The sequence below is a fragment of the Carex rostrata genome, chromosome 7 (assembly GCF_964058835.1).
Source record: "Carex rostrata chromosome 7, lpCarRost1.2, whole genome shotgun sequence".
NCBI classification, from domain to species: domain Eukaryota; kingdom Viridiplantae; phylum Streptophyta; class Magnoliopsida; order Poales; family Cyperaceae; genus Carex; species Carex rostrata.
Genome location: NC_135924.1, coordinates 8,910,442 through 8,936,166, shown reverse-complemented (window position 1 = coordinate 8,936,166; position 25,725 = coordinate 8,910,442). Strand labels below are relative to the sequence as shown.

At 35.7% G+C, this 25,725-nt stretch overlaps 4 protein-coding genes across 5 annotated transcripts; 2 read left to right on the top strand and 2 right to left on the bottom strand.

Moving 5' to 3' along the window:
• Window positions 1–1,451: 1,451 nt before the first annotated feature.
• Window positions 1,452–5,834, top strand: LOC144557493 (transketolase, chloroplastic). Its single transcript, XM_078306071.1, has 7 exons — window positions 1,452–2,108; window positions 2,542–2,632; window positions 2,748–2,853; window positions 3,109–3,391; window positions 3,853–4,001; window positions 4,090–4,243; window positions 4,622–5,834. The coding sequence occupies exons 1-7, from the start codon at window positions 1,608–1,610 to the stop codon at window positions 5,576–5,578; spliced, it is 2,241 nt and encodes a 746-aa protein (XP_078162197.1). The 5' UTR covers window positions 1,452–1,607; the 3' UTR covers window positions 5,579–5,834.
• A 7,338-nt stretch (window positions 5,835–13,172) lies between these two features.
• Window positions 13,173–16,395, top strand: LOC144557491 (3-phosphoshikimate 1-carboxyvinyltransferase 2). The gene is made up of 8 exons (XM_078306068.1): window positions 13,173–13,621; window positions 13,915–14,156; window positions 14,492–14,645; window positions 14,735–14,949; window positions 15,057–15,174; window positions 15,265–15,478; window positions 15,818–15,879; window positions 16,002–16,395. Exons 1-8 carry the CDS (start codon window positions 13,301–13,303, stop codon window positions 16,218–16,220), a joined length of 1,545 nt encoding a protein of 514 aa, XP_078162194.1. The 5' UTR covers window positions 13,173–13,300; the 3' UTR covers window positions 16,221–16,395.
• Window positions 16,396–16,717: 322 nt separating this feature from the next.
• On the bottom strand, window positions 16,718–19,543 carry LOC144557492 (uncharacterized). Of its 2 annotated transcripts, none has more exons than XM_078306069.1 (8): window positions 19,261–19,543; window positions 19,084–19,173; window positions 18,259–18,406; window positions 18,079–18,168; window positions 17,744–17,798; window positions 17,531–17,653; window positions 17,225–17,281; window positions 16,718–17,134 (listed from the first exon to the last, which is right to left on the bottom strand). In XM_078306069.1, exons 1-8 carry the CDS (start codon window positions 19,464–19,466, stop codon window positions 17,004–17,006), a joined length of 900 nt encoding a protein of 299 aa, XP_078162195.1. In that variant the 5' UTR covers window positions 19,467–19,543; the 3' UTR covers window positions 16,718–17,003. The 2 variants fall into 2 exon arrangements, with proteins under 2 accessions (XP_078162195.1, XP_078162196.1); XM_078306070.1 differs by having other exon boundaries at window positions 19,084–19,167; window positions 19,261–19,542.
• Window positions 19,544–22,652: 3,109 nt separating this feature from the next.
• LOC144557489 (small ribosomal subunit protein uS15) lies at window positions 22,653–24,665 on the bottom strand. Its single transcript, XM_078306065.1, has 4 exons — window positions 24,424–24,665; window positions 23,921–24,059; window positions 23,349–23,535; window positions 22,653–22,879 (listed from the first exon to the last, which is right to left on the bottom strand). Exons 1-4 carry the CDS (start codon window positions 24,517–24,519, stop codon window positions 22,846–22,848), a joined length of 456 nt encoding a protein of 151 aa, XP_078162191.1. The 5' UTR covers window positions 24,520–24,665; the 3' UTR covers window positions 22,653–22,845.
• Between the last annotated feature and the right edge of the window lie 1,060 nt (window positions 24,666–25,725).

The following is a 25,725-nucleotide window of genomic DNA, read 5'->3' as shown; positions in this document are numbered from 1 at the left end:
TTTTCTCTCTGCTTTTCTATAAAACAATCATCCTTCAATACAAACAGAGAAAGTTTGTTGTTATTCTTTGAAAAAAACAAGAACCTGTTTCTTTCTCATCCATCGTTTGATTTTCATTGACATTCGTACATAAAAAAATTGAATACTTGAATGAGAAAAACCAGAAATCTGCTTTTCTAAAAGAATAATTGTCGATTCTTACTCCTAATACAAATATCTTATCTCATTAATTAAAGAAGAAATTTTGTTTTTTTGTCCTTACAAACATGTCCACTCTTGCCATTTTTATTTCAAGTATAAATTTAATTACTCAAGAGTTGAATGAAAAAGTTATAATTTACTAGATGAAAGAGCTAATGAAAAAAATTATAATTTACTAGGAATGAAGAAGTTCCGATTTTTTTTTTTTCAAAAACTTTTTTTGATGCACGTTCACAGTTACTAAATGTCAATTAGTACGGAAGTTTAAAAAATTATTTCTTTTGACATCGTTTTCGTTTATCTTTTTAAGTGGCTACTGGATTAGTTAAAAGTTAGGAGTAAATATTTGAGTAGCTAGAACTAGGGTATTCTTAAAAGTTCATCAAATTTATTTGTGAACTCAACTCTAAAATCTATCAGATTGGTTTCAAATGACGAATCCAAACAGTTGAAATTCATCTGCTTTACGGGTGGTGTATCTACATGTAAGAATTTTAAATTTTCGAACTAATTTTGTAAAGAGTCAAGTGGTAAAAAAACGTTAAAAATAAATACATTAAAATTAATTTATAAACCTTTTAATTTTGACCAGTTGACTGTATACTAAATTTAGAGGTGAAAATGGATTGGATACGAACCGAATAGTGGTAAAACCATATCCGTCTTTGCTTTTTTTTTTTTTTTTTCCGGATACAAATACGGATCGGATATTAGATGGATACATATGAATCGAATATTGGATATTTGTAGATATATACGTAAATATTTTCATAATTTATATTAAATTGTATGGTATATATCTAAATTTAAAATCCATATAAGTACCACTATTTGCATATCTAATTTCCGAATGCATATGCATCACTCGTAAAGTAAATGAATATCAACAGTTTGAATTCATAGTTTGAAGACAATCCAATAAGTTCTATAGTTGAATTTATAAAAATACTTAGTAAATAAGAATACTCTAGACTACTATAAATATTTTATATCTCTGCCACTACGATACGGTGCTATTAATTTGTAATAATTATATATATTCTAAAAATATGAGTATATATTATATGAAATATTAATATTAATCGAGCATAATGCATTATCTAAATCAAACATCTTAAAAATAAATACCATAAAATTCAAAACTCTAATATAAAAGAAATTATATTGAACGATCGTTTTGGTGTAAAAAGCAACTCATAGACCGGATTCAGGCATCGCTACAACAACCATCCGTATGTTTTATTTATTCGTACCCAGAAAGTGACCCCAGAGGCCCAAACATCTCTCTTTTCTCGTTCCCACACCAAACCCAGAATCCTAAATCCAAGGAGGATAGGTGGATCAACCCAAACTCCACCTCTCTTTTAACCCCCCCTCTCTCTCCTCCCATTATCCCCAGCAATACCATGGCGACCTCTACATCCATCACAGCCCCCCAGGCCATCTCCGGCCGCTCCGCCACGGTCCGGTCCGGTTCGATCCAATCCGACTGGGTCACACTCCCAACCGGGTCTGGTCTGAGCTCACTGGCTGGGCGTGGACTGAGGTCTCCAACTCTGGCACTCTCACGGCGGCCCCAGCTCCTAGCCCGGTCACGCCGAGCTCAGTCTATTCGCGCAGCCGCAGTGGAGACGGTACAGGGTGCGGTCGCAGCTGACTCTTTAGTGGAGAAATCTGTTAACACGATCCGTTTCCTTTCCATTGATGCGGTCGAGAAGGCTAATTCTGGTCACCCGGGTTTGCCTATGGGATGCGCCCCCATGGGACACATATTGTACGATGAGGTGATGAGGTACAACCCGAAGAACCCATACTACTTCAACCGCGATCGGTTCGTTCTCTCGGCTGGGCACGGTTGCATGTTGCAGTATGCTCTGCTTCACCTTGCTGGATACGACAGTGTTTTGGTAAGGGTTTGAGGTTTATTGGTTTGATTTGGTTCTAGTTGGTTTTGTCTGGGGGTGGTACAGTCCTAATCATTGGGTAAGAGTGGGATCGTTTTATTTTATTACTGTTTTGCTGGATCTGATGCTGGCGGTGAATAATCATTGGGTTAATCTTCTTGGTTCACTAATTATTTTTGAGATTTGTGAAAAACGACTGTACTTAAAAAGTTTGATTTTTTAGAATTTTGAATCTTATTTGCTAAATAAAGCTATTGTTTCTTTTGGTCGAAAGCCTAGTCCTTGTCTAGTTGTATCTCCCGTCACATACTTTTTGGGTTATGTATTTCAGAATTTTTCCTTCCAAATTTCGTACAAGGAATTTCAAGGAAGCCCACTTCTTTTTACTGATTTCTTCAGTGACTTGATAGTTTCTCTTTCTTTATGATCAAAACAGGAAGAGGATCTGAAGCAATTCAGGCAATGGGGAAGCAGAACACCTGGTCACCCTGAGAACTTCGAAACCCCCGGCATTGAAGTTACCACTGGTAATTTTTTTCTTTGGGATCATGAAAGATAATTTGTGAAAGTAAATAATAAACCTTAGTGAAATTTGACCCAGATGAATATGAAATGAGATAACTCATGTTATACCTTGTGCAGGTCCCCTTGGTCAAGGTATTGCTAATGGGGTTGGGTTGGCTCTGGCAGAGGCGCACCTTGCAGCCCGCTTCAACAAGCCTGATCTTGAAATTATTGACCACTACACGTAAAGTTCTTATTTTTCCTTCCCGAATTGCACAACCTATTTCTATTGTTTCAATTGGTCATTACATATTTCGTGCATGCAAGATGAGCTGTAATTCCGAGCCAATTTCCATGTTCAGCTGTCTCAGACCAATAATTCTCTTCACTGAAAGCTAACAGGAAAATGACCTTCGAATTCCCTCTGCATGTAAACTGAATCTAACTCTAAAATTTATATTACTGATCAATGATTAAAAACAACACTTTTTTTTTATAGGTACGTGATACTGGGAGATGGTTGCAATATGGAGGGGATTTCAAATGAGGCATGCTCTCTGGCTGGACACTGGGGATTGGGGAAGCTGATAGCTTTCTATGATGATAACCACATCTCAATTGATGGTGACACCGAGATTGCGTTCACCGAGGATGTGAAGGCACGTTTTGAGGCACTTGGGTGGCACACAATCTGGGTCAAGAATGGCAACACTGGCTATGATGAAATTCGTGCTGCCATCAAGGAGGCTCAGTCAGTCAAGGACAAGCCCACTATGATCAAGGTCTTGCTTATATTTTACTTGCCTTTTTTATTGTTTTGGGGCGATGATTGTTCTGTGAAGTGGGAAGAACTTTGATGTGCACCTTTGTTGCTGTGTTCTTCAAAGATACACAGATATTCTGTTCTTTTCTTCTCTGTACACAAGTGGCAAGGAAGAGGAGGTGGTTTAAGCATTTAAGAAATGAGGATATTTGGTGGATTATTCTAGGGGGGGATACATGATACTCTTTATATGTTTAGGGGAATCTATGGAATTCTTATTAACATGGGTTATACATAGATTCAATGAAACAGGTGGCCATGCCCAACTTTTATCAGAAAAAAAAAAGGTTAGACACAGGTTAAATAAAACAGGTGGGCAACACATTTCAAAATGGGGGTTTAAGCACCAGCCATCAAGAAACTTATAGATTTTTAGCTTTTCCTTAAAGCTTATATTATTTTTCTTTCTTTTTTGCACAGGTGACTACCACCATTGGGTATGGATCTCCAAACAAGGCAAACTCATACAGTGTGCATGGTAGTGCACTCGGTTCAAAGGAGGTGGAGGCAACCCGTGCGAATCTTGGGTGGCCATATGAGCCATTCCACGTGCCAGAAGAAGTCAAGAGGTTTGCTTTAGAACCCATGCTGCTGTCTTTTATTTTCTGTTGAGAGTGAATAATTGATTGATCAGTTTTGATATGATGTTTGATATAGCCACTGGAGCCGCCACACGCCAGAGGGAGCTGCCATAGAATCCAGTTGGAATGCCAAGTTTGCCGAGTATGAAAAGAAGTACCCAGAAGATGCTGCGACTCTGAAGAGTATCATTAGTGGTGAATTGCCAGCTGGCTGGGTTGATGCGCTCCCAGTAAGAAAATACTATTTATCTAATTATTTGTGTACATTTTGATTTTACAATGCAAAGCTGGAGGGAATTAGATCTGATCATATGCATTAACAGTTTACATTTACTATTTTAACTGTTTAGGTAGGTGGTTTTATGAAATCCTAATTTACATGCCCATTTATTTTGTTGGTTCTTTCTGTCTGCATGTGTGTTCGGAGTTGTATACAACAAAAATAAACTGTTAATCTCACGGATTTGGTTGTGCATCTTTTATAAAAGAAAAAAAAAATCATCTTAGTTGCCGAAATATAAAAGTAAACACATGGTTGCTATGGAATTTTGAATGTCCTCCAGGATTATTTACAAAAACACTGACAACAATTTCTTTGCAATATCCAGAAATACACCCCAGAGAGCCCTGCTGAAGCAACCCGCAACCTCTCCCAAACAAACTTGAATGCCCTTGCCAAGGTCCTTCCTGGCCTTCTTGGTGGCAGTGCTGATCTGGCATCCTCCAACATGACCCTCTTGAAAATGTTTGGTGACTTCCAAAAGGACACCCCTGAGGAGCGCAATGTTCGCTTTGGGGTCCGTGAGCATGGCATGGGTGCTATCTGCAATGGCATTGCTCTACACAGCCCTGGCTTGATCCCCTACTGTGCCACTTTCTTTGTCTTCACTGACTACATGCGTGCGGCCATGCGTATCTCGGCTCTTTCTGAGGCAGGTGTGATCTATGTCATGACCCACGATTCAATTGGTTTGGGAGAAGATGGGCCCACCCATCAGCCAATCGAGCACTTGGCAAGCTTCCGTGCCATGCCTAATATTTTGATGCTCAGACCGGCTGACGGTAATGAAACAGCTGGTTCTTACAAGGTTGCAGTGCTCAACCGGAAACGGCCTTCTGTGCTGGCACTTTCTCGTCAGAAGCTGGCCCATCTTGCTGGTACTTCACATGATGGAGTTGCTAAAGGTGGATACACTATTTCAGATAACTCATCTGGTAACAAGCCAGATTTCATCCTTCTTGCAACCGGGTCTGAGTTGGAGATTGCTGCCAAGGCAGGCGATGAGTTGAGGAAGGAGGGCAAAACTGTCCGGGTGGTGTCATTTGTCTCTTGGGAGTTGTTTGAGGAGCAATCAGCAGAATATAAAGAGAGTGTTTTGCCTGCTGCTGTCACAGCTAGAGTCAGTATTGAGGCAGGGTCTACTTTCGGGTGGGAGAAGTACGTGGGTCCCAAGGGGAAGTCTATCGGCATTGACCGATTTGGTGCCAGTGCTCCAGCTGGGAAGATATACAAGGAGTTCGGTCTCACCCCTGAAAACGTAGTTGCAGTTGCCAAGAGCCTGTAAGATTTTTGAATTTTTGAAAAGCAATAATAAGTGTGCGATGCGTAGTTACATGAGATCAACAGTTGGGATGATGAGGCGGTGGGGATTTGGTTTGTAATAAACAAAGCCCGTTCTACTGGGGTTTAATTTTTCTCTTACCTTCTCTCATCAACATTGGCATTTTTTGTCTATTTTTGAATAACTTGTGACGGGCAAGACTGGAAATGATTAGGATTGTGCATTTTGTGCTTTATTTATTAGATTGGAAATGTTTAAGTTCTTCTTTTCTAAGACATTTTTTCTGGGTATTGAAGGACACTTCATTTAACTTCTGTCGTCAAATTATTGCCTGTGACTGTTCGACATAAAATAAGAACAAAATGGCCTCAAGTGCAAAAGGTGCTTGATGGTTTGATGCTACCTCCCATATGTATTTTGCATTGAAATTAATGAATCAAGAAAAAAATATTGTAACCAAGATATATGGAGATAATAAAAACTATCATTTGGTCTAGTAGCAAAGACATGTGGTCTTTATGTTAGCAAAGACATGTGGTCTTTATGTGAAATATCATAGGTTTAAAATCCGGATCTGAAAAATTCTTTGATATAATAACAAGTGTATTAAAGAGTTGGGTGATTTGACTTTTAACCTTTACTCAAAAAAAATATATGGAGATAATAAAATATAAGTTTTGGGGAATGTGCAGGAAATTGTTGGCAGGATTAAGTTGTGGATAAATGTATACAACCAACCAACGGTTTAGATGGAATCTCGCCACTAGATAGATACTCTTTAAAACAAACTCTCCGAAATTATAAGCAAAAGATTGTATGGTCAAAAGAAGTTTTGCTGGATATCCATATTGTCCTCTTATGCAGGATTGCAGGGTCCTCTTGCCTCTAGTTTTCCTCTTCGTTTTCATCATTTGACTATTGACATGGATTTCCTCATTATCTGTTCTTTTTTGGAAAAAAAAATCCTACAGGAAATTATCTGTATTTCAGCTTTGGTATATGCCAAGTGCTTGATGCTGTCTTTGATTCGGAATATATGCGGAGTCTTTCTCTGACTACTTGCATCTGTTCTGCTTATCTCAGAGATTTTAGTGATTTTAACTGCCTCTATTCTAAATATATGAGAGAGGCTACGGGTACTATGGATCGATATTTTTGTTTTCAAAGTCCTAACGGTCGATCCGAACATTTCAACCTAGTCTTCATATAAATATATACTTGTAAACTAAATTTTACAATTTTTATAAATGTTTTTACTATTTTCTTAGATGGGTTGAAAATTACTTGATCTGAAAATAGTAAATAAATTTAAAAAAAATGTAAAATTTAGATTATTAGTACATAGTCATATAGAGTATTGAACGGTTTTGATCGACCATTAGAACTTTCAAACCGAAAATTTAAGTCTATAGCCACCAGTCAATATGCAATATGCATAGTACCATAGCCTCACTCAATGTATGAAGTTTCCAAACTTTTGTTACTTATTCTTTGCTTTTCCCTGAAAATAAAAGTTACCCGGAAGTTAGGAACGAAGTTATTACAAAAGGAATGACAAAAAGGGTAAAAATAATAGAACAAATTATGTTCGAAGTTTGGTAGTTTGGCTTACAATATACGGCAAAAATAAGGTTGTTTGGCTGCGCATAAAATTTAGAGTCTGCATCGTCTTCCGTCTGATTTTAAAGGAATTAATCCAGCTCTAGCATATAACGCAACCATATTAATGTAGATTTAGTTTGCACGGATATTAAAACGAATCGTACGGTTCAGATGTATTAACTCAAAAGATTCTTTTTCGGTTAATGGAGAGGATACGAGGTCTAAAATCCGGAGCTCCTTCAGAAAGGTTTAATGACACATGAAAAAGATCTGATTTCCACTGTAAGTGGGACCCCAACTGGAATATACTTTGGTATTATTCTTCATTCCAGACAAAATTACTGTCCATATCTAGTCAACTGATGAAAGGAGGAACACCGTTTTCCAAGATGCTAAAAGACTTAACTATCTATCATACGTCAAAGCGGATTAAATATTTTATATATAACCAGCAGTGTTTTATTACTGATGCTCACCGTCTAGGGGTGAAAACGGAGCCGGATTATCCGGCGGATATCCGCTCCGTATCCGGATATAATCCGAATCCGGATAATCCGGATTCGGATAATTTCCGGATACGGATTCGGATAATTTTCGGAAATCCATAAAAGATCCGGATACGGATACGGATACGGATTCGGAGTCCTAAACGGAGCGGATATCCGGATTATCCGGATTCGGATAATTTGGCCAAACCCATATAAAAGAGGAATAAATATTTGCTATAGGTGGGATTTGAACCCATGTCCTCCCATCTCAATGCCTTAAGACCAAGCTTCAAACCACTACACCACAACATCTTTTGTTACCATACACTTATTTGATATATATATATTATATGAATAGATTATCTTTCATCTCTTATAAGTTCATTAATATTTATATTTAATGTTTTAATTAATATTTGTATTTTAGAAGTTCATATATCTTAATTATCCGACCATTATTCGTTTTATATCCGTATTCGAATCCGTATCCGTGGACTATCCGTTCCGTATCCGTATCCGTTTAAGGCGGATTTGGTATTGAATTTTGATATCCGTTTACTATCCGTATCCGTATCCGTATCCGCTCATTATCCGACAGATGCGGATATGGTATTAGCATTATCCGCTCCGTATCCGCTCCGTTTTCACCCCTATCACCGTCGCACCTAAAAAAGAATGTAATTAAAGTAATAGTACCACTGAAAAGCTGAAAAGCCATGCTCCGTGTTAGGTGATTTCTAAACAAATTGTAGATTACATATATTTCTTTGATTGCCATGCGCATACACCAGCGTTTATATAATAATGGATTGGGATATAATAACAATAAACTATGTTGATTCTTGAGTGCAATTCAAGTAATACTAATCTTGACAATAGTTTTAAATTAAAACTAAAAAAAATTATTCACACGACCTGAATAGAAATGACAAGCATATCAAATAAAAATGAATAAGACAGGTTCTTTATGCCAAACAAACATATCAAATAATGAGAAGCACAATTAGCAAGAATTTTACAAGGCGATACATAATTTATTAGGTTTAATTTACTGTAATAATTATCAAGTAAGGTCATATCATTTACCTGACAGCGTTTCCCTGATAATGCTGGGGCAAGCTTGGGGTGTCAAAATCATTCAACTTTTCAAAAAATGTTTACATTTTTTTACAAAAAGGCCTTTAAGATAGCATAGTTTAGGCCCATGGCCGCCCAAATTGACCCAGCTAGTTAGGAGTTCAGATTTCCTAAAGTAACCCAATTTCTAAGTTTAGATCTGCACCGTCAGATTCAAATCAGACTGTGAGATTAGAAGGGGCCCGTGCTCTCTATCTTGAACCGGATTGGCCCGGATTCGAATCGAACGGTCCGGATCTAAACTCAGTAATTGTGTACTTTAGGGGATGTGAATTCGCTAGTTAGGTGTGCATTACTTTAACTTTTCAGGTATCTCTTTTCGTTTTTTTTTTTTTCCGGTGAAAAGTGTATGTAAGCTATCAAGTCCTTCCTTCCAAAGGTGCTTTTCCACCATTTTTTATTCTTCGTTCGGTGGGAAAATCTAATGTTCCAATTTTAGATTATTTTACTCATATCATTACAAAAATAAAAAATTAAATTAGTATCATTTCGGAGGGTGTCGAAAATATAATATGATTGCCATGAATCCTTGTTGTTTCCCTCCCGCAATTAGGGATGCAAATGGATCGGACAGTGGTAAAATCATATTCGTATCCGTTTTTATTTTTCGGATACGGATACGGATTAAATATTATATGGATTCGAATACATATTGAATATTAAATGGATACAAATATAAATACGGATATCATTCGGATACATAATTCGAATATTATAATAAAATTAACTTATTATTCAACAAATTATTTTTTTCAAACAAATACATAATTACAATAATCAGGTCATTAGAAACAAAAATTCTATGTGATCGGTAGTAAATTTTATTGTTAACCTATCTAGCTTGATCGGTAGTTAATTTAAATAAATAAATTAAAAAATAATTACTTTTCAATTGGATATTTTATCAAATTAGAACTAAAACTATTTATCAATAATATTATTATTTTACAATCTTAGCAGTATTTTGAAAATCAAATTTAATAAAAAAAAATTGAGAGAGACTTCATAGGGACTACTAAAGTTCAAATTAATAATATTAATAATGAAGAACTTTATTATATGTTGCTCAGCATATTACATATATTGCTAATTAAATTATCAAACAATTCGATTATAGTCGGTAATACAACAAAAAAATGGACTTTGGATTTTTGAAAATAACATTTAAACTACTCGGTGGACAAAAAAAAATCGGATTCAAACTTTGGAACATATTATTTTTTCCAAAATCAGAGGGTTTTTTTTTTGAAAAAGTGGCTGGGTAGATTTTTTTTTTTTCAAAACAAAAAAGTGAATGTAATTTTTTCCAAAACATAAAATACTTTGGATCCGACGTAAAAATTTTGTTCAAATTCATCCATACCATAAAAGAAGCACAACAATCTTTTATGTTTTCCTTTGTTATTTTATGTCGTGGTAGTTTTAGAGGAAATGGTCTTCCTTGCTGCAATGACCATTTGAAAATGAAAAGTGAGTCATGAAAAATTGTTTGAGACAGTGCTAGACGAGTGTGGACTCCGATCTTGATTTGGATATGGACCCAATTAGGAGGTTCTTTTGCGATGCATACTATAAATGTGTGACTGGATACATTTTAGATGTGCCCAAAATGGAACTTGTCACATTTGTGGAAGAGCTCCTTGATTCAACATTGAGTGAAAAATAATTTATGGGTGCAAGAATTTTGGAGGAACTCTCAACCCATAAATATTTATTTGAGGCTACACTTAGTAAAATCCTAACATCAAAGGATTCAAAGGTGATTGAGCGGCTGATCAAGATTTTAATTTTGAAAAACACCTTACTCGGTGGACAAAAAAAAAAATGGGATTCAAACTTTGGAACATATTTTTTTTTTTCCTAAAATAGTAACTGAGATTTTTTTTTTCAAACAAAAAAGTGAATGTAATTTTTTCCAAAACATAAAAATACTTTGGATCCGATATAAAAATTTTGTTCAAATTCATCTATACCATAAAAGAAGCAGAACAATCTTTATGTTTTCCTTTGTTATTTTATAATAATAATAATAATATTTTGAGAATGGCTAATATACAAACGTTTGTTCCTGGACCTAGGAACAAACGGTTCAGTTCTCCGATTTTCAAAGTCCAAATAGTTGCTCCAAACCATTAGATATTCAATCTATATTCAAATGTACTTGGAGACCAAATTTTACATTTTTTGGAATTTTTTTACTATTTATTAAGATGGTTTGAAAATTGTTGTTTTTAAATGATGCATAGTTTAAATAAAAATGGCGATTTTCAAACCATCTTAATAAATAGTTAAATTTTTTTTCAAAAAATATAAAATTTAGTCTCCATGCACATTTTAATATAAATTGAATATCTAACGGTTTGGATCGATTGTTTAGACATTGGAAATCAGAGAACCGAACCGTTTGTTCCTAAGTCCAGAAACAAACGTTTGTATATTACCCATTCTCTAATATTTTTTATTAATTAAAAAGTTCTGTAGGGAACATGCGATCCACGTATAAATTATAGCCTTTGCGGAAAACTACAGAGATCATAGATCTGGTTCAATTATGTTATTAATTTTTCTCTGTGGTTGGTTTCAACAACCTGTTAAATGTTAATGGAGAGGATACGCATTCAATATTTGTTGTTGGAGTCAACAACCTGTTATTCGAGTCATACGACTCACGTGCTGTAATATGAAGTCCATATTACTGGCGTGTCGTAATCTCCTTGGGCGCCTCAAATTTGATATGCAGCAACGTTTATTTTCATTTTCATTTTGATCCCCAAATAAAATTATATTCTGAATGAATTTCAAAAAATTAAAAACTGGATATATAAATATGTTGTCAATTATAAAGATCATCAAAGGGTATTCTATTTGTCCGATTGAAAACACGACTCACTAAATATGAAAGATAAGGGAAAATAAGAATATATATTAAATATCGTCGTTTTTACAAATACAATATATGCACCATCTAAAAAAAAAAATATAATACAATTTTTGTTATGTTAAGTAGAAAATCACTATTTTCAAATACTTCAGAAATTTTAGATTAAATAATCTTTTACTCATATAAAACGATAATAATTTTGTAAAAAATAAATATAAAATTTGATCCCAACAACAATTTCATAACTGTTCACATCGATTCTGAAAATAAAAATGTGAATACAAGGGCCCATTATGTTATATGCATATTACATTATGAGCGAGTCTATGGTACTATGCATATCACGGGTTGTTACCATGCTACGGCTCTATATTCGAGTTTTCAAATCCTAATGGTCGATCCGAACCGTTCATCTTGTTCTCCATATTAATATATGTTTGGAGACCAAATTTTACATTTTTTGAATTTTTTTTAGATATTTAGAAAATCACTTGATCTGAAAATTCTGGACCATCCAAAAACAGTGATTTTCAATAAATCTAAAAAAATAGTAAAAAAATTTCAAAAAATGTAAAATTTGGTCTCCAAACACATATTAATATGGAGAACAAGATGAACGGTTCGGATCGACCGTTAGGATTTGAAAACTCGAATATAGAGCCGTAGCACAGTGCCAAATCGTAATATGCATAGTACCATAGACTCATTCTTACATTATTACCATAACCTCATTCATCAAATATCATTACCAAAGGTTTAAATAGCGTTTATCGCGTCATAGCGGTACGAACAAAAAAATGGCGCTATGTCCATATAGCGCCGCTATAGTGTCGATAGCGCAATAGCTTTTACTGCCTGAAAACACTATAGCAACGCTATTGCACCGCTATAGCGCGCTATTTAGAACCTTGATCATTACTTTTTACAAAAATATAGTATATACGATTAGAACTAAGGTGTTCCAAACTTCATCAATATTTTTTTTTTTGAACTCAACTTTAAAATCTAGATTGGTTTTAAATGATAAATTAAAACCGTCGAAATCTATCTAACTTACGAGTGATGCATTTATATATGAAAATTTTTAATTTTTAAATTAATTTTGTATAGAGTACAGTGGTCAAATAAATGTAACATTGAAATTAATTTATAAACATTTTAGTTTTGACCGCACTTGATATTAAATTAATTTGAAAGTTAAATTTTTTTTATGTAGACGCATCACTTGTAATGTAGAAAAGTTTCAACGGTTAAAATTCGTTATTTAAAATCATTTAATTTTAAATTAATAAATTAAAATCTTATATTTGACGATCTTCTTTATTAAAATAATTCAGTGTCAAAATGACCGTAGGTTTGGTATAGACCTAAGCGAAAGGACCATTTCCTTGTATACAAAATCGAACGACAGACTGCGTTGGATAAATGCGATACAGTGAGCAACTACCAACCCCAGGGAATTAGCAGGGAGTTTGGTGGCTGACTGAGAAGACCTCCATTTCTTCACCTACCCCGCGCTGTCTACTTACCAGTAACCTCCACTACCAAACCCGCATTCCAACCAACTCTGACTTCCCGAAAAGAAGGACACTTCACGAAAAAGAAGAACAGCGAGAGATGGCGCAAGCAGCCATGGCGAAGGGGCTTGAACCCAGAATCTACGTCTCCGGTTCAAATCTGTCCAGATCTCGCGCCCAGCCCGTTTCAATTCCTTCTCTCCGATTAACCCAAAAATCGAGCTCTTTGCGGTGCACAAATGGTGGTTTCTCCTCGTCTAGGCATGTTGTTGTCAGAGCTTCTGTCGCGGCTGCTCCAGAGAAACCCTCCACTGTACCAGAGATCGTGCTTCAGCCGATTAAGGAGATTTCAGGGACTATTAACTTGCCTGGATCTAAATCACTGTCAAATCGCACGCTTCTTCTTGCTGCTCTTTCCGAGGTGAGTTGTTTGGTGCCAGATTAGAGTTTTGTGGGTTCGTTACGGGACATTTTGTGGTTTTTGGATGATCGGATCTCAACTAAAGCGTAATCTTTCCTGAATTCATCTTTGAATGGAACATTGGCAGGTTTGATTAGTAGATGTATTACACTACTATACTTTAATCGGCATCTTTCTACAATGTCTCAGTACCTTCTTTACTTGCATTGTGTCAGTTGCATTAATCTCACTAAAGACCTTAAATTTTCTCAGAAAAAGCCTTACTAAATTTAGAATGTCTTTCTCTCTATCAGGGAACAACCGTGGTAGATAACTTGTTAGACAGCGATGACATATACTACATGCTCGAGGCCTTGAAAACCCTTGGCCTTTCTGTAGAAATAGACAAAGAGGCTAAAAGGGCAGTGGTCGTGGGGTCGGGCGGTCAGTTCCCAGTCAGCGAAGAATCAAAGGAGGTGCAACTCTTCTTAGGTAATGCTGGCACTGCCATGCGGCCTTTGACTGCTGCATTGACTGTCGCTGGTGGAAATGGAAGGTGATTGTTTTATTAAAGAAAATTAAGACTGGCATGGTACCGGTTTGGATAAGAATGGTGCCAAATTAAGACTGAACACAACTGACAACTCAAGAAAACTCAAAATAAACATTTGAACCAAAAATTGAAATGAAATATAATAATCAAGTTGCTTTGATCTGATATGACCAATACAACATTTATATATATAACAGATGCATTTTCTCGCTATTTGTATGAAAAAGGATATTTCTCCATTTCATTATATAATTGCAACATTAATTGCCGTTGTGTTGCAAGTTGGTATAATCTGGTACATGTTGCAATTTTTCTAACTGAAATATCTCAAACTACAGTTACGTGCTTGATGGAGTCCCACGAATGAGGGAAAGACCGATAGGTGATTTGGTATCTGGCCTAAAACAACTTGGTGCTGATGCAGATTGTTTTTTGGGCACCGACTGCCCTCCGGTTCGTGTCAGAGGCATTGGTGGCCTCCCCGGTGGAAAGGTATCAAGCTATGGTTAATTTGGTCATTATTTTCTTCTGACCTGCCTATATAAGGTCCTTAGATATCTGATATTTCATTTAAACCTCAGGTTAAGCTGTCGGGCTCTATTAGTAGTCAGTACTTGAGTGCATTGCTCATGGCAGGGCCACTTGCACTTGGAGATATTGAAATAGAAATCATTGATAAATTAATATCTATCCCTTACGTGGAAATGACCATGAAATTAATGGAGCGCTTTGGTGTCAGTGTTGAGCATTCTGACAGCTGGGACCGCTTCTTCATTAAAGGCGGTCAAAAATACAAGTAAAATCTCTTATCTTAGCTCTACTGAGAACCATATATATTATCACCTTAGTAGTTAGTATGGCTTCTCAGTGTATTTATATCCATGCTATAATGGCTATTGTTAGGTCACCTGGAAAGGCTTTTGTAGAAGGTGATGCATCTAGTGCAAGTTACTTCTTAGCCGGTGCTGCTATAACTGGCGGTACAGTTACTGTAGAGGGCTGCGGTACAACCAGCTTACAGGTATCACTTTTGAACTTTCTTTATCCAGCATCTTTGAATATGTAAAAGAAATGTTTCTTATTATTTTTCTTAACTTCTAAAATGTTGTAGGGAGATGTGAAATTTGCTGAAGTACTTGAGAAAATGGGGGCGAAGGTGACATGGACTGAGAACAGTGTAACTGTCACTGGCCCACCACGGGGTTCCTCTTTCAGGGAGAAGCACCTGAAAGCTGTTGATGTGAACATGAACAAGATGCCAGATGTTGCCATGACACTGGCTGTTGTTGCACTTTTTGCTGACGGCCCCACTGCTATTAGAGATGGTAATATTTGTTACTTGATGTTGTTTAGTTGTTGTTTTCAAATTTAGATTGCATTTTTGAATGTTGGATTGCTAGTAATAACCAGTCTGTTTTGTCCTGTCAGATTTACTGAGATGTTTGAAAAGACACCTAGCTTGACTTCATTCTTAAGCTGCATTTATTTGATTCATTTCCATATTTGTTCTAATTATCCATTTATTATAGCCACTGAATAGAAATTCGGCCAAAACAGCAACCGTAGTTACCAATCAGGTTTGATCCATTCTGCATACCCATATTTAGATCCTTTTTTGTGCTCTATTGTTGATTGTTCTGTTTGTATTCTTTTTTCTAAATCAGTGGCTTCTTGGAGAGTTAAGGAGACTGAGAGAATGATTGCTATCTGCACTGAACTTAGAAAGGTACATTAATATATATTTTATAGAAGTACTGTTATCATGTTCTCTACTGACATATAATTTTCAATGTCAAACTAACTTTCTAATTATCAATCTAATATTTAATTATTTAAACTTGTTATTAGTTGGGTGCAACAGTAGAAGAAGGACCCGATTATTGTATAATCACCCCTCCTGAGAAGCTGAACATAGCAGCAATTGACACCTATGATGACCATAGAATGGCCATGACATTTTCGCTAGCAGCATGTGCAGGTGTGCCGGTAACTATAAATGATCCCGGTTGCACCCGCAAGACCTTCCCTGATTACTTTGATGTGCTACAGAAGTTTGTGAAAAATTAGACAAATCAGTGAATAGAGGTTTTTTTTTCCTGGGCTGTATCCGAGAAGCTAAATTAGGGAGGACAATTATCATTTGTGCTTTATGAGAAAGAATAATAAATTATAAGAAAGATGAATTGCTTATTTTTTGTTGTAACAAAGTTTATGAGATTGGCAATATTATGATTCATTTTTTGACCGATGTTTGTATGCTTCTGCTATCAAAGAGCAAGGTCTTTTTGGTTCTTTCAAAAATAGGTGTCGCTGGCTGATAACAAAATTTGATGGGACCGAGCCATTAGTAGAGGAATGATCATATAACTTACTAAATCAGGGTAAACATTATAGCTTCAAATAAATAATTAATAAGGGACAAAATTATCCATGTAATGAATTTTTTTAATGGTATCGCGCCAATAACAAATTATGTTAGGTTAACATTAGAGCCCCTATACTTCTGCTATCAAAAGAAAAAAAAAACACTCGTTCTGGTTCTTAAAAAAAAGATTGTTGGCTGATAATCAACAAATTGTCGATTTTGTTTTTGTTTCTTCAAAAAACAGTATGGAATACAATCACTTCCATTTAAAAATTTTGTTTCCTCTCCTGTACAGGACTATCTTGTGCAGATCCACACCGTTTATATGATAACACCTAAAAAATCAATTATTTCCTAAAATACAACCATCTTCGACATTCCGGGATAATTTTTCACTAACAAAGTTTTTAATTCTGAAAAATCATTCTCAACAAATCAACTTCACCCACATGCTCACAAATACATGTCACTTTCAGAGACATCACCTAGAATTGGAAAGGCACCGATTCTCTTCTCGGCCATGTCTCAATCTTTGCAAAATATTTGACTGGCACAACTCCATCAAAACCCTCGGTAAGAATTACCTTATTATCAGAGATATACAGCTTCATTCCATCTGACAAAATAAAAATAATATGAGATTCACTAGCTTCAGAATTGATACATATAAGAGCAAAAAAAAAAGTAAATTCATATAATGAACTACCTTCCAATGTTCTCTTAACATCCAAGTAGATCAAGATGTTGATGTCTCTTCGCATACCTGAGTAAAAAGTCAGATATATTATTTTTAAAAATACCATAACAAAGCACCAACTTTGGCAGGCACTGGTACATACAACCATCCTTTACAGGTTAAACCAGCCGACATTGTACGTTGGCATCCCATAGGCACCAAGGATGGATATCTTAGCTCAGTGAACCTTGGTTAGAGTAAGATTTTTTTTTTTTCAGTAGTAATCAGGTCACGTATAGCAAGAAGAATAATTATAAGTAATCATCTATGTCATACCGCTAATTACTTCGCCATCAGTGGGCAAGCCACTTGAGAAGTGTACATGTAGCCTTTCCATCCGTTTCAATCCAGATTTTAATATCGACTCTAAATTTCTCTTGTAAGTGCCATGCACACATACTATGCAGTTAAAATAAAAAAATCTGTGAGATGCTTTAACTTCTGAAAGTACATTACTGAGGATTTACTTGAGTTTCTTATGGAGATTACCTGGCATTTCCTCAGCTGACATGATGGGTTTCAACAAGTGCTCAGATTCAACAGCCTATGAAGAAATAAGAACGAACAAAACTTTATGTATGGAAACTTTGAACAAAGGTGATCTAATTTTGTTTATATATCAATTATGTAGGTTAATAAATCACGTTTATACTTAATAATCTCATAAGCGACATTTCAGTATGAAAACCACAAAGCAAGCAGAAAAGAATAAGGAAAACAAACAAGTGTTTAAACCTAACCACAAAATATCTCTCATTCTAATAGATCTATGTTGTTTAGTTGTTTTCCAAGTATATATAAAAAAACAGTGGGAGAAAAAAGACCTTTATAGTGTGCCCTTGGTTTGCGCGAATAAAAAGCTGACCATCTTCCTCCAAAAGACTAAACCTTTGCTTGTTGTCCCTCCTAACAGCCTTAAAATCACGACAGAACCACAAAGTACATTATAATATGAGTTGGTATAATTAAGATACAATATGGTAACAAGAAGGTTAGATATTCACCTCTCTAACTTCCTCTACAGTGTGGGATTTCAAAGGGATTTTAGCAAATGTTTGTATATTGAGGTTCAGTAAATCGTTAACTCGCACATATCCATCACTCCTCATATTTAAATTCAGCTCAGATGCCATGTGCCGCAAAATCCTTGTCCTGGCATACAATTAAATTCATACTGTTTCAATTAGTGCTTCTTCACTTGAATAAACTTAAAAGAACAAACAACATAGAGATATCTTAGTAGCCTCTTAAGAACAAGAATTTCATACTCAAATCCCAATACTGTACAGGATAGACTTTCAGTATGATTTTTCTTTAGTTCTATGGATGAATTGATGGATGATGTACCCAAAATCTTTAGTATATTAGCTGGTACAATAAGGACTTCAAGAGAACTAGTGATAGTTTGATAAACTCCTGGTATTAAATCCTACAACATTTCTAATTAGTTTTACTCAATTTATGATCTCTCTGATAAGAATCTTATTAATAACATACCGAAGTGTAATAGAAGGTATTTCATAAGAGATACCCACAACTTCTGAATTTAAATTAATTTTATTATTTCAGTCCTTCACCAACCATAAATCAAGCTTTTGTCTTGACTATCAGTGGGATCAGATATTGCATCAGAGGAATTAAGACATTGAATAAAAAATTATCATCTGTAAGAAAATGAGGTGCAGATGCATGATTTGAGATTTATTGCAAATTGAACCCAACATCGAATACTTGTAAACAACCATTTGCATGAATGCCATTGTCAATGACTTCAATCTATAATCAAAATTAACAGTGCGGGAAAACATGGGCAGAAAGAGAGAAAGTACAGAAGCCTTCCAAGAGCATCGATTCTGCTGCTCTCACCATCAGTGTTGCTCCGGCTGCCGCCTCCTCTACCTCTTCCTCTTCCTCTCCCACTACAATTCAAAAAATAATCACAATTTTTTGTAGTCCGGAGAGAAACCAATGGTAACTACAAAAGAAGTTTCAAGTTAGGATCTTACCCTCCTTTGGGTGCATAACCCGTCGTAGAGAAAGGCTGCGACGGCCGTGAGGAAGAGGGGTGAGACTCCATGGAGAGAGGGGGGCGAGGGGAGGAAGAGAGGAGAGAGAAGCGGGATGACGGAAAGAAGGGGGAGCGAGGCGAAAAAGAGAGCAGAGAGAAGATTGCACGGAGAGAGGTAGAATGCGTTAGAGAAAGAGTCCACATTTGGTGTGAGAATTCGAAACTGGGAGATGAATGTGGCTTCCACTTCGCTGGAACGATTCAAGATTTCCATTTTCGGTCCTCTCCAACTTTTTGAATCGTTGGATCCAAATCAGACGGATCAGCAAGCAGATGAACATTAATTTTTTTTTTCTGACGAGATTTGATATGTTACGAGCAGCGTTATCAAAACCGGACCGGACCGCCGGTTAAAAAAAAAAAAAAAAGCAGACCCGATCACTAATCCGACCCATTCGAAGTAATGTTGGTTGAAGGAAATAGATCGAAAATAAATAAAGAGAACAAGGAGAAATGGAGAAAAAAGAACAAGACTATGACGGTGGAACCCATGAATTTAGGGGTTGAAGATATCTCATAAAGCCCAATTAGAATCAGAAGAAAGTGGGCCCAAATGCATAAGTCATTAATTTTCATATATTACAAAAAAAACAATTAATTCTTCTTATTTATATATTAAGCATGAGTTTTTTTATTGCAAAAAAAATTTATGTTGCGTTTTTCCCAAACATGTTTATTTTTACCACGTAGCAATTAATATTTTGTGTAAAAGTAAAATTTACAATTTAATTCTGTTCTGGTTTCTATTTATTTTTAAGTTTCATGTTCTTGTATCGTATTCAAAAGTGAATTATATGAATATAGGCATTGACTTAAATTTTCTGAAATCACTAATAAATATAATATTGGCTTGAAATATTGTACTGATAGGATCTGATATAAACTGACATACTGATGTGCGCCAATCTAAATAAAAATAATTAAAAAAATTGTTCTTTTGATGATTTATATAGTTAATAATAAACAACAAACTAGTGTACACCAATCTAATTTAGAGAAAAAAAATATAAATATTATAATTTGGATTATTTATGCAATGAATTTCGTTAAAATGAAGCTCTATGCACATGGCATTATTGTAATTGAAATTGCACTAAGATAAAAAGATAAGAATTCAATATCATACTCAAATGTTTAAAATTGAACCGATTGATAAATCAGTCCAACCAGTAAAACGTTAATCCAAAGCTTTACTGAGTTACTGTCTTATCCAATTCTAATAGCATTGGTTACGATGGTAACAACGAGCTAGGACTTCAGCCCGAGCTGAACACTGTAGCTCACGATTTACTTGTTAATGGACCGAGTTGGACCGAACTGAGTCAGACTCAAATCAAAATTGTTAAAGTTATATCGAGCTAGAGTCGAGTTTTTCTCGTTTTCAGCTCAGCCTAGAAACGAGCAAGCTTTCTTGAATCTTTTTACGGGCTGATCTCGAGTGAGCTACGAGCCTATTGCTATTGAATACACAATTCCCCATCGAAACTAGACAATGATTTTTTTTTTTTATTTTTCCATATAATTATCAACCATTAAATGTGGTGATTTAAAATTTAAGCCATCTCCTCCACCGCATGATAGTTTCATCAAGCATGTCATACCTTAAAAGGCTTATCAAGTTTATATGTAACACTATTTGCATTCGATTTCTTTTGGAGATGAGACTAACGACTTCATGGAGTTCAATATGGTTGAGGAAAGGAAAAGGGGAAGGAGGAAGAGATAATTTCAAACGAATAGTGATAGAAAAATTGGTATTCAATTAGAGGAAACGAATTAGAGTCGAATTAATTGAGAGAAACAGGTTTAAATCTGAATATGACTGATCGCTTCGATAATCAAGCAATCCATTTACACAACTAGGATCGAACGGTTAATCTGCCCATCGAACCCCAACTTGGATAAGATCGGTGTTAGACGCCGCCCCCACTTCCCTCATCGAAACCTACCTTCCTCATTTCTCCCCATTACATGATTTAATTCTATTTATGTTATTAGTTACAAACTTACAATTAGTTTGACACGAACTTTTAAATAAATTTTGAAATTACTACTATGACAATCATTAATTTACTCTTCCTTTTTTTTGAACCTTATTCATCGTATTCCCTCAACTGAAAGAGCATAGCTGTAAGTACGGGTGCACAAAAAGCTCATGACTCGAAACTCAGTTCAAATTCAACTCACTATAACTCAACTTAAAACTGACTCAAGTTTACTAACTCGGTTTATTTATGAGTCGATTCCAAGTTACATCCGACTTGGTTCGGAATCAACTCAGTTGGACTCATCACACTAAATCCTAATTCATATATTTTCAATTTTTTAAACCCCAAAACCTTATACCTGCTTTTTAGATTGTCGCTTAAAACTTAAAAAAAAATCAGAAAAGCGACTAAATCTAAACCTAATCCCCAATTTCCCATTCTCCACTTTCTGTCCGCCTCGCCTTTTCATATTATGTGCTATTTTGGTATTTTTATAATTTTTAATTATGTGTTGGTCATTATCTCATTATGTATTACCTTTAATTGTGTATTATTTTGATAAACTATGTAATATTTTTTTTTAGAATTAAATTAGACCGTCTCACTATGCACAACATTATGAATCACAAGTCAACTCGAAGTTGCTCGCAAGTTGATTCCAAATCAGTGTTTTTGACTCGGAACTGGATTAACAAGTTGGACTCAACTCAGCTCATGAGTTTGCAAGTTGAATCCAAATTGTTCTCACCTCAGACTCAACTCGGCTAATAAGCAGCCCCGCCAGTAAGAATGTCCCGTAAATAATACAATAACATGAGAGAAAATAAAGGGAACTTCCTCTCTAAGACACGTACGCAGAAGAGATTGGAAATCAAAACCCCAGTACTTGGAGTCTGATCTTCCAGCATAGCCGGCTAAATGACCAGCTGATTTCTGGGCTTCTGGCACACAACCCAGGCAGCTGCCTACAACTTTGCAATATTGCCAGCAAGTTCAACCAACACACAAAACCACGTTCAGAACAAGAAACAGTCAAAATCAATAGAGTAACACCATAACGAAATCATTGACAACTCTCATAACTACGCTGGGCAACTTACAGATTCCAATGGTTGACTAAATTTATAGCCCAAATTTCCTTTTAAATAAGCCTCCATTGTGCACTTCCAGCTCTCTTCGCCTAATTGCGTTATATGAGTTGATGATAATCAGTTGTTGTCCAATAAATATCCAGTTAATCGTTTCCCAATCCAAACTCTGCTATAGTGACGTCAAAATAGCCAGCCATATAATAATAATCTTCACAACAATTACTTCTCTAAGAACAAGTATAACAAGAGACTCCATGAAATCACTAAATTTCAGCAGAACGAAGAAACAAGACACAAACACAGTGAAGTTCAGCACGAGCTAATTTAAAAGTTACTCAACAAAATAATTCATGTCCAAGACAAAATAACAAAAATAGGTCTTCCCCTAACATAAAAACTTTGGCATAACAAAACTAGAAAACCCCCATACAATCACCAGAGTGTCTAAGCCACAAGAGTGCTGGCAGTGGTAGACTCGCTGTTAGGAAAACAATAAAAAAAAACTAGTTAGACTCACATGAAAAAGCATATCAAAGCAGAAGTAAATCATGTAATGCAAAGAAAACATAGTAACAACCAACGATAGATATTTGTACTAGTTTTGTTAACCTGATTAAAGTGAAAAAATAACCTCATAAAATATGAGTACAAATTTTGATAATCACCACATTGATCAGTGCAATGAATAATTAAAAGAAGGAAAAAGTGCAACTATGCAAACAATTCAAAGGCTAATGTAATTACAATGACAATCGAATACGCTTAGACTAGGTCAAATTGTTGTACACACTAAAACAGACCTAATTTGAAAATGCAAATATGTACTGCCAACCCCCTTTCTAAGAATTATCAGCAAACCTTGATAACAACTTCAAATGAAGCAAACCATCACCAGAGAAGTACTATAGAAATAATAGAAATGAGAAGGGCAATGGAAAGGAACTAACTATTTCCAGACAGGAGGGAGCTTCTTTGTACGTTTGTAGTAGCGAGCAAGGCGGTGGATCCTGCTCTCAACAAGAATCAACCTGAACTTGGAATCCTTGTCCTTGCGATTCCTCTCAAGATGCTTCCTGATCGCCACTGCCTTCTTGATCAGGTGGTAAAGATCCTCTGGAATCTCTGGGGCCAACCCTGATTATGGATACAACAGGCATTTTCAATTCAAGTTATCAAAGCAACAAGATAGATGTTATATTACTATCATGTGAAGCAATGGAGTAAGTTTGTTTAACAGCAGCATGTTCTGGCATTTTTCAATTAAACACTGAAAGTCAACACATAAATCAACATGCAGAAAATGTTTTATGGTAAACTTAATTTTTTTTTATCCACTTAACATTAAGCTAACTGTTAGTACCTGCAAATCATGAGAAATAATAATTCTCACATTGCCTTGTAACTATACCAAAGCATCTTCACTTAAAACCACATATGCCAATTCTTGTACTTGCTATACCAAAAGTACACAGCTTAAGCACCAAAATCCTAGGAAAATAAGAAAATTAGTGAAACAAACCTTGAGCCTTAAGGATCCTAAGGATCTTGCTCCCAGTAACACTCTTTACTTGAGCAATACCGTGCGAGTCCCGAAGAATCACACCTATCTGGGATGGGGTCATGCCCTTCTTGGCAAATTTATGGATGCTCTCCTCCACCTAAATTTTTGAACAAAACGGATGAATAATTTAAGCCTTACTGCCTGTGATAAACTTTTTTTGGTTTTCAATTAAATCCGAATGTTTCACATTTTAACTCTAGTATGGATTAACGATTGGTTTCCTCAACAAAGCATAGAATTCCACCAAGTACCAACTAGGGTAATTGCCATAATTTATTGTTCTATATACTCAGAAAAATAGTTAGGTGTCACCAGTTGAAAAATTATGCCTTGATGTAAGAACTTACATTTCAAAATCCTACGCATTACTAATCAGAGAAACTCAAGCTAAACAACCACAGGTAATAAACGGAGAAGCAAATAAATCGATAAGAAAGGACCAAGAGGGAGAGAAAACATACATCCTGAGATGAGATCTTGAGCCAACTTGGCGGGGTCCTCTTGTACGGAAGAGCCGATGCGGAGATACCCTTCCCCCGACTGTGCATGCGACCCATGGCGGCGGTGTGAGTTGTAGAAGCTGCGACGAGCGCGAGAGGCGACGGCGGCGGCACGAAGAGGTTTTGAAGAGGTGCGAGCGGAGCTTCAGATGTTAGGGTTTTGTCAATTTATAACGGAGCGAGGGGCGAGAAATACCGATATTACCCTTTGGGCTGAGGGATTTGTCTGTGCGGTTATTTGTGGGTTGTATTTGGGCTCTGTTTATTTTTTTAATTATTTATTATTTGGGCCGAGATGAGCGAGGTTTCATCGGGCCTATTGTCTCTTAGACTCTTTTGTTGTTCAGACGTGTGTGTCAACGGGCTTTTGGAACTATTACAATATTAGCCAGCTTTCGATTTTTGAACCGATACATGGATTATATTCTGTAAATTGGACGAATACATGTAAACGCATAATTTTCAATAATACAAGTTCAAATCGTGAATCCAAAAACAGTGATTTTCAAGTAAATCTGAAAATCGAGTTCAAATGGATTATAACTTTACGCTTTTACGGGAGTGACAAAAGATGTCTTGTTATTTTCAGATGTGACGAATACATGGACAAATGAAATGCATCACTGTACTTTTGGTGAGCTGCATTTTTTTCTCTGGGCCGTGAATTGATGGGGATTAGATAAGAGACGAGGTAAATTATGCAGCGATGGTGCATCTTTACAGTAAAAGCAAAGATCCAGATGACTTCTTTTAGAGGGGTTAAGAAATGTACCTCTTTTTTTTTTTTTTAACAGCTTACTATGTAACTAAATTATAGGTATGACAAAAATCAATGAGCGAGTCTATGGTACTATGCATATTACGATTTGGTACTGTGCTACAGCTTTATATTTGAGTTTTCAAATCCTAACGGTCGATCCGAACCGCTCATCTTGTTCTCCATATTAATATGTGTTTGGAGACCAAATTTTACATTTTTTGAAATTTTTTTACTATTTTTTTAGATTTATTGAAAATCACTGTTTTTGGATGGTCCAGAATTTTCAGATCAAGTGATTTTCTAAATATCTAAAAGAATAGTAAAAATTTTTCAAAAAAATGTAAAATTTGGTCTCCAAACACATATTAATATGGAGAACAAGATGAACGGTTCGGATCGACCGTTAGGATTTGAAAACTCAAATATAGAGCCGTAGCACGGTAACAACCTGTAATATGCATAGTACCATAGACTCACTCAAAATCAATTATAGTGATTAAACT

Excerpts from the sequence above, each read along its gene's own strand:
- LOC144557489 (XM_078306065.1), bottom strand. The coding sequence starts at position 24,519 with ATGGGTCGCATGCACAGTCGGGGGAAGGGTATCTCCGCATCGGCTCTT. Across the intron at positions 23,536-23,920 it reads TAGGATCCTTAAGGCTCAAG|GGTTGGCCCCAGAGATTCCA; the intron begins GTTTGTTTCACT and ends ATCCATAATCAG. Across the intron at positions 22,880-23,348 it reads CTCCCTCCTGTCTGGAAATA|CGAGTCTACCACTGCCAGCA; the intron begins GTTAGTTCCTTT and ends TTTTCCTAACAG.
- LOC144557491 (XM_078306068.1), top strand. The coding sequence starts at position 13,301 with ATGGCGCAAGCAGCCATGGCGAAGGGGCTTGAACCCAGAATCTACGTC. Across the intron at positions 14,157-14,491 it reads GTCGCTGGTGGAAATGGAAG|TTACGTGCTTGATGGAGTCC; the intron begins GTGATTGTTTTA and ends CTCAAACTACAG. Across the intron at positions 14,646-14,734 it reads GTGGCCTCCCCGGTGGAAAG|GTTAAGCTGTCGGGCTCTAT; the intron begins GTATCAAGCTAT and ends TTTAAACCTCAG.
- LOC144557493 (XM_078306071.1), top strand. The coding sequence starts at position 1,608 with ATGGCGACCTCTACATCCATCACAGCCCCCCAGGCCATCTCCGGCCGC. Across the intron at positions 3,392-3,852 it reads ACAAGCCCACTATGATCAAG|GTGACTACCACCATTGGGTA; the intron begins GTCTTGCTTATA and ends TTTTTTGCACAG. Across the intron at positions 4,002-4,089 it reads GTGCCAGAAGAAGTCAAGAG|CCACTGGAGCCGCCACACGC; the intron begins GTTTGCTTTAGA and ends TGTTTGATATAG.
- LOC144557492 (XM_078306069.1), bottom strand. The coding sequence starts at position 19,466 with ATGTGGACTCTTTCTCTAACGCATTCTACCTCTCTCCGTGCAATCTTC. Across the intron at positions 19,174-19,260 it reads GGTTATGCACCCAAAGGAGG|TGGGAGAGGAAGAGGAAGAG; the intron begins GTAAGATCCTAA and ends TTTGAATTGTAG. Across the intron at positions 17,282-17,530 it reads TGATGGCGAAGTAATTAGCG|GTATGCGAAGAGACATCAAC; the intron begins GTATGACATAGA and ends CTTTTTACTCAG.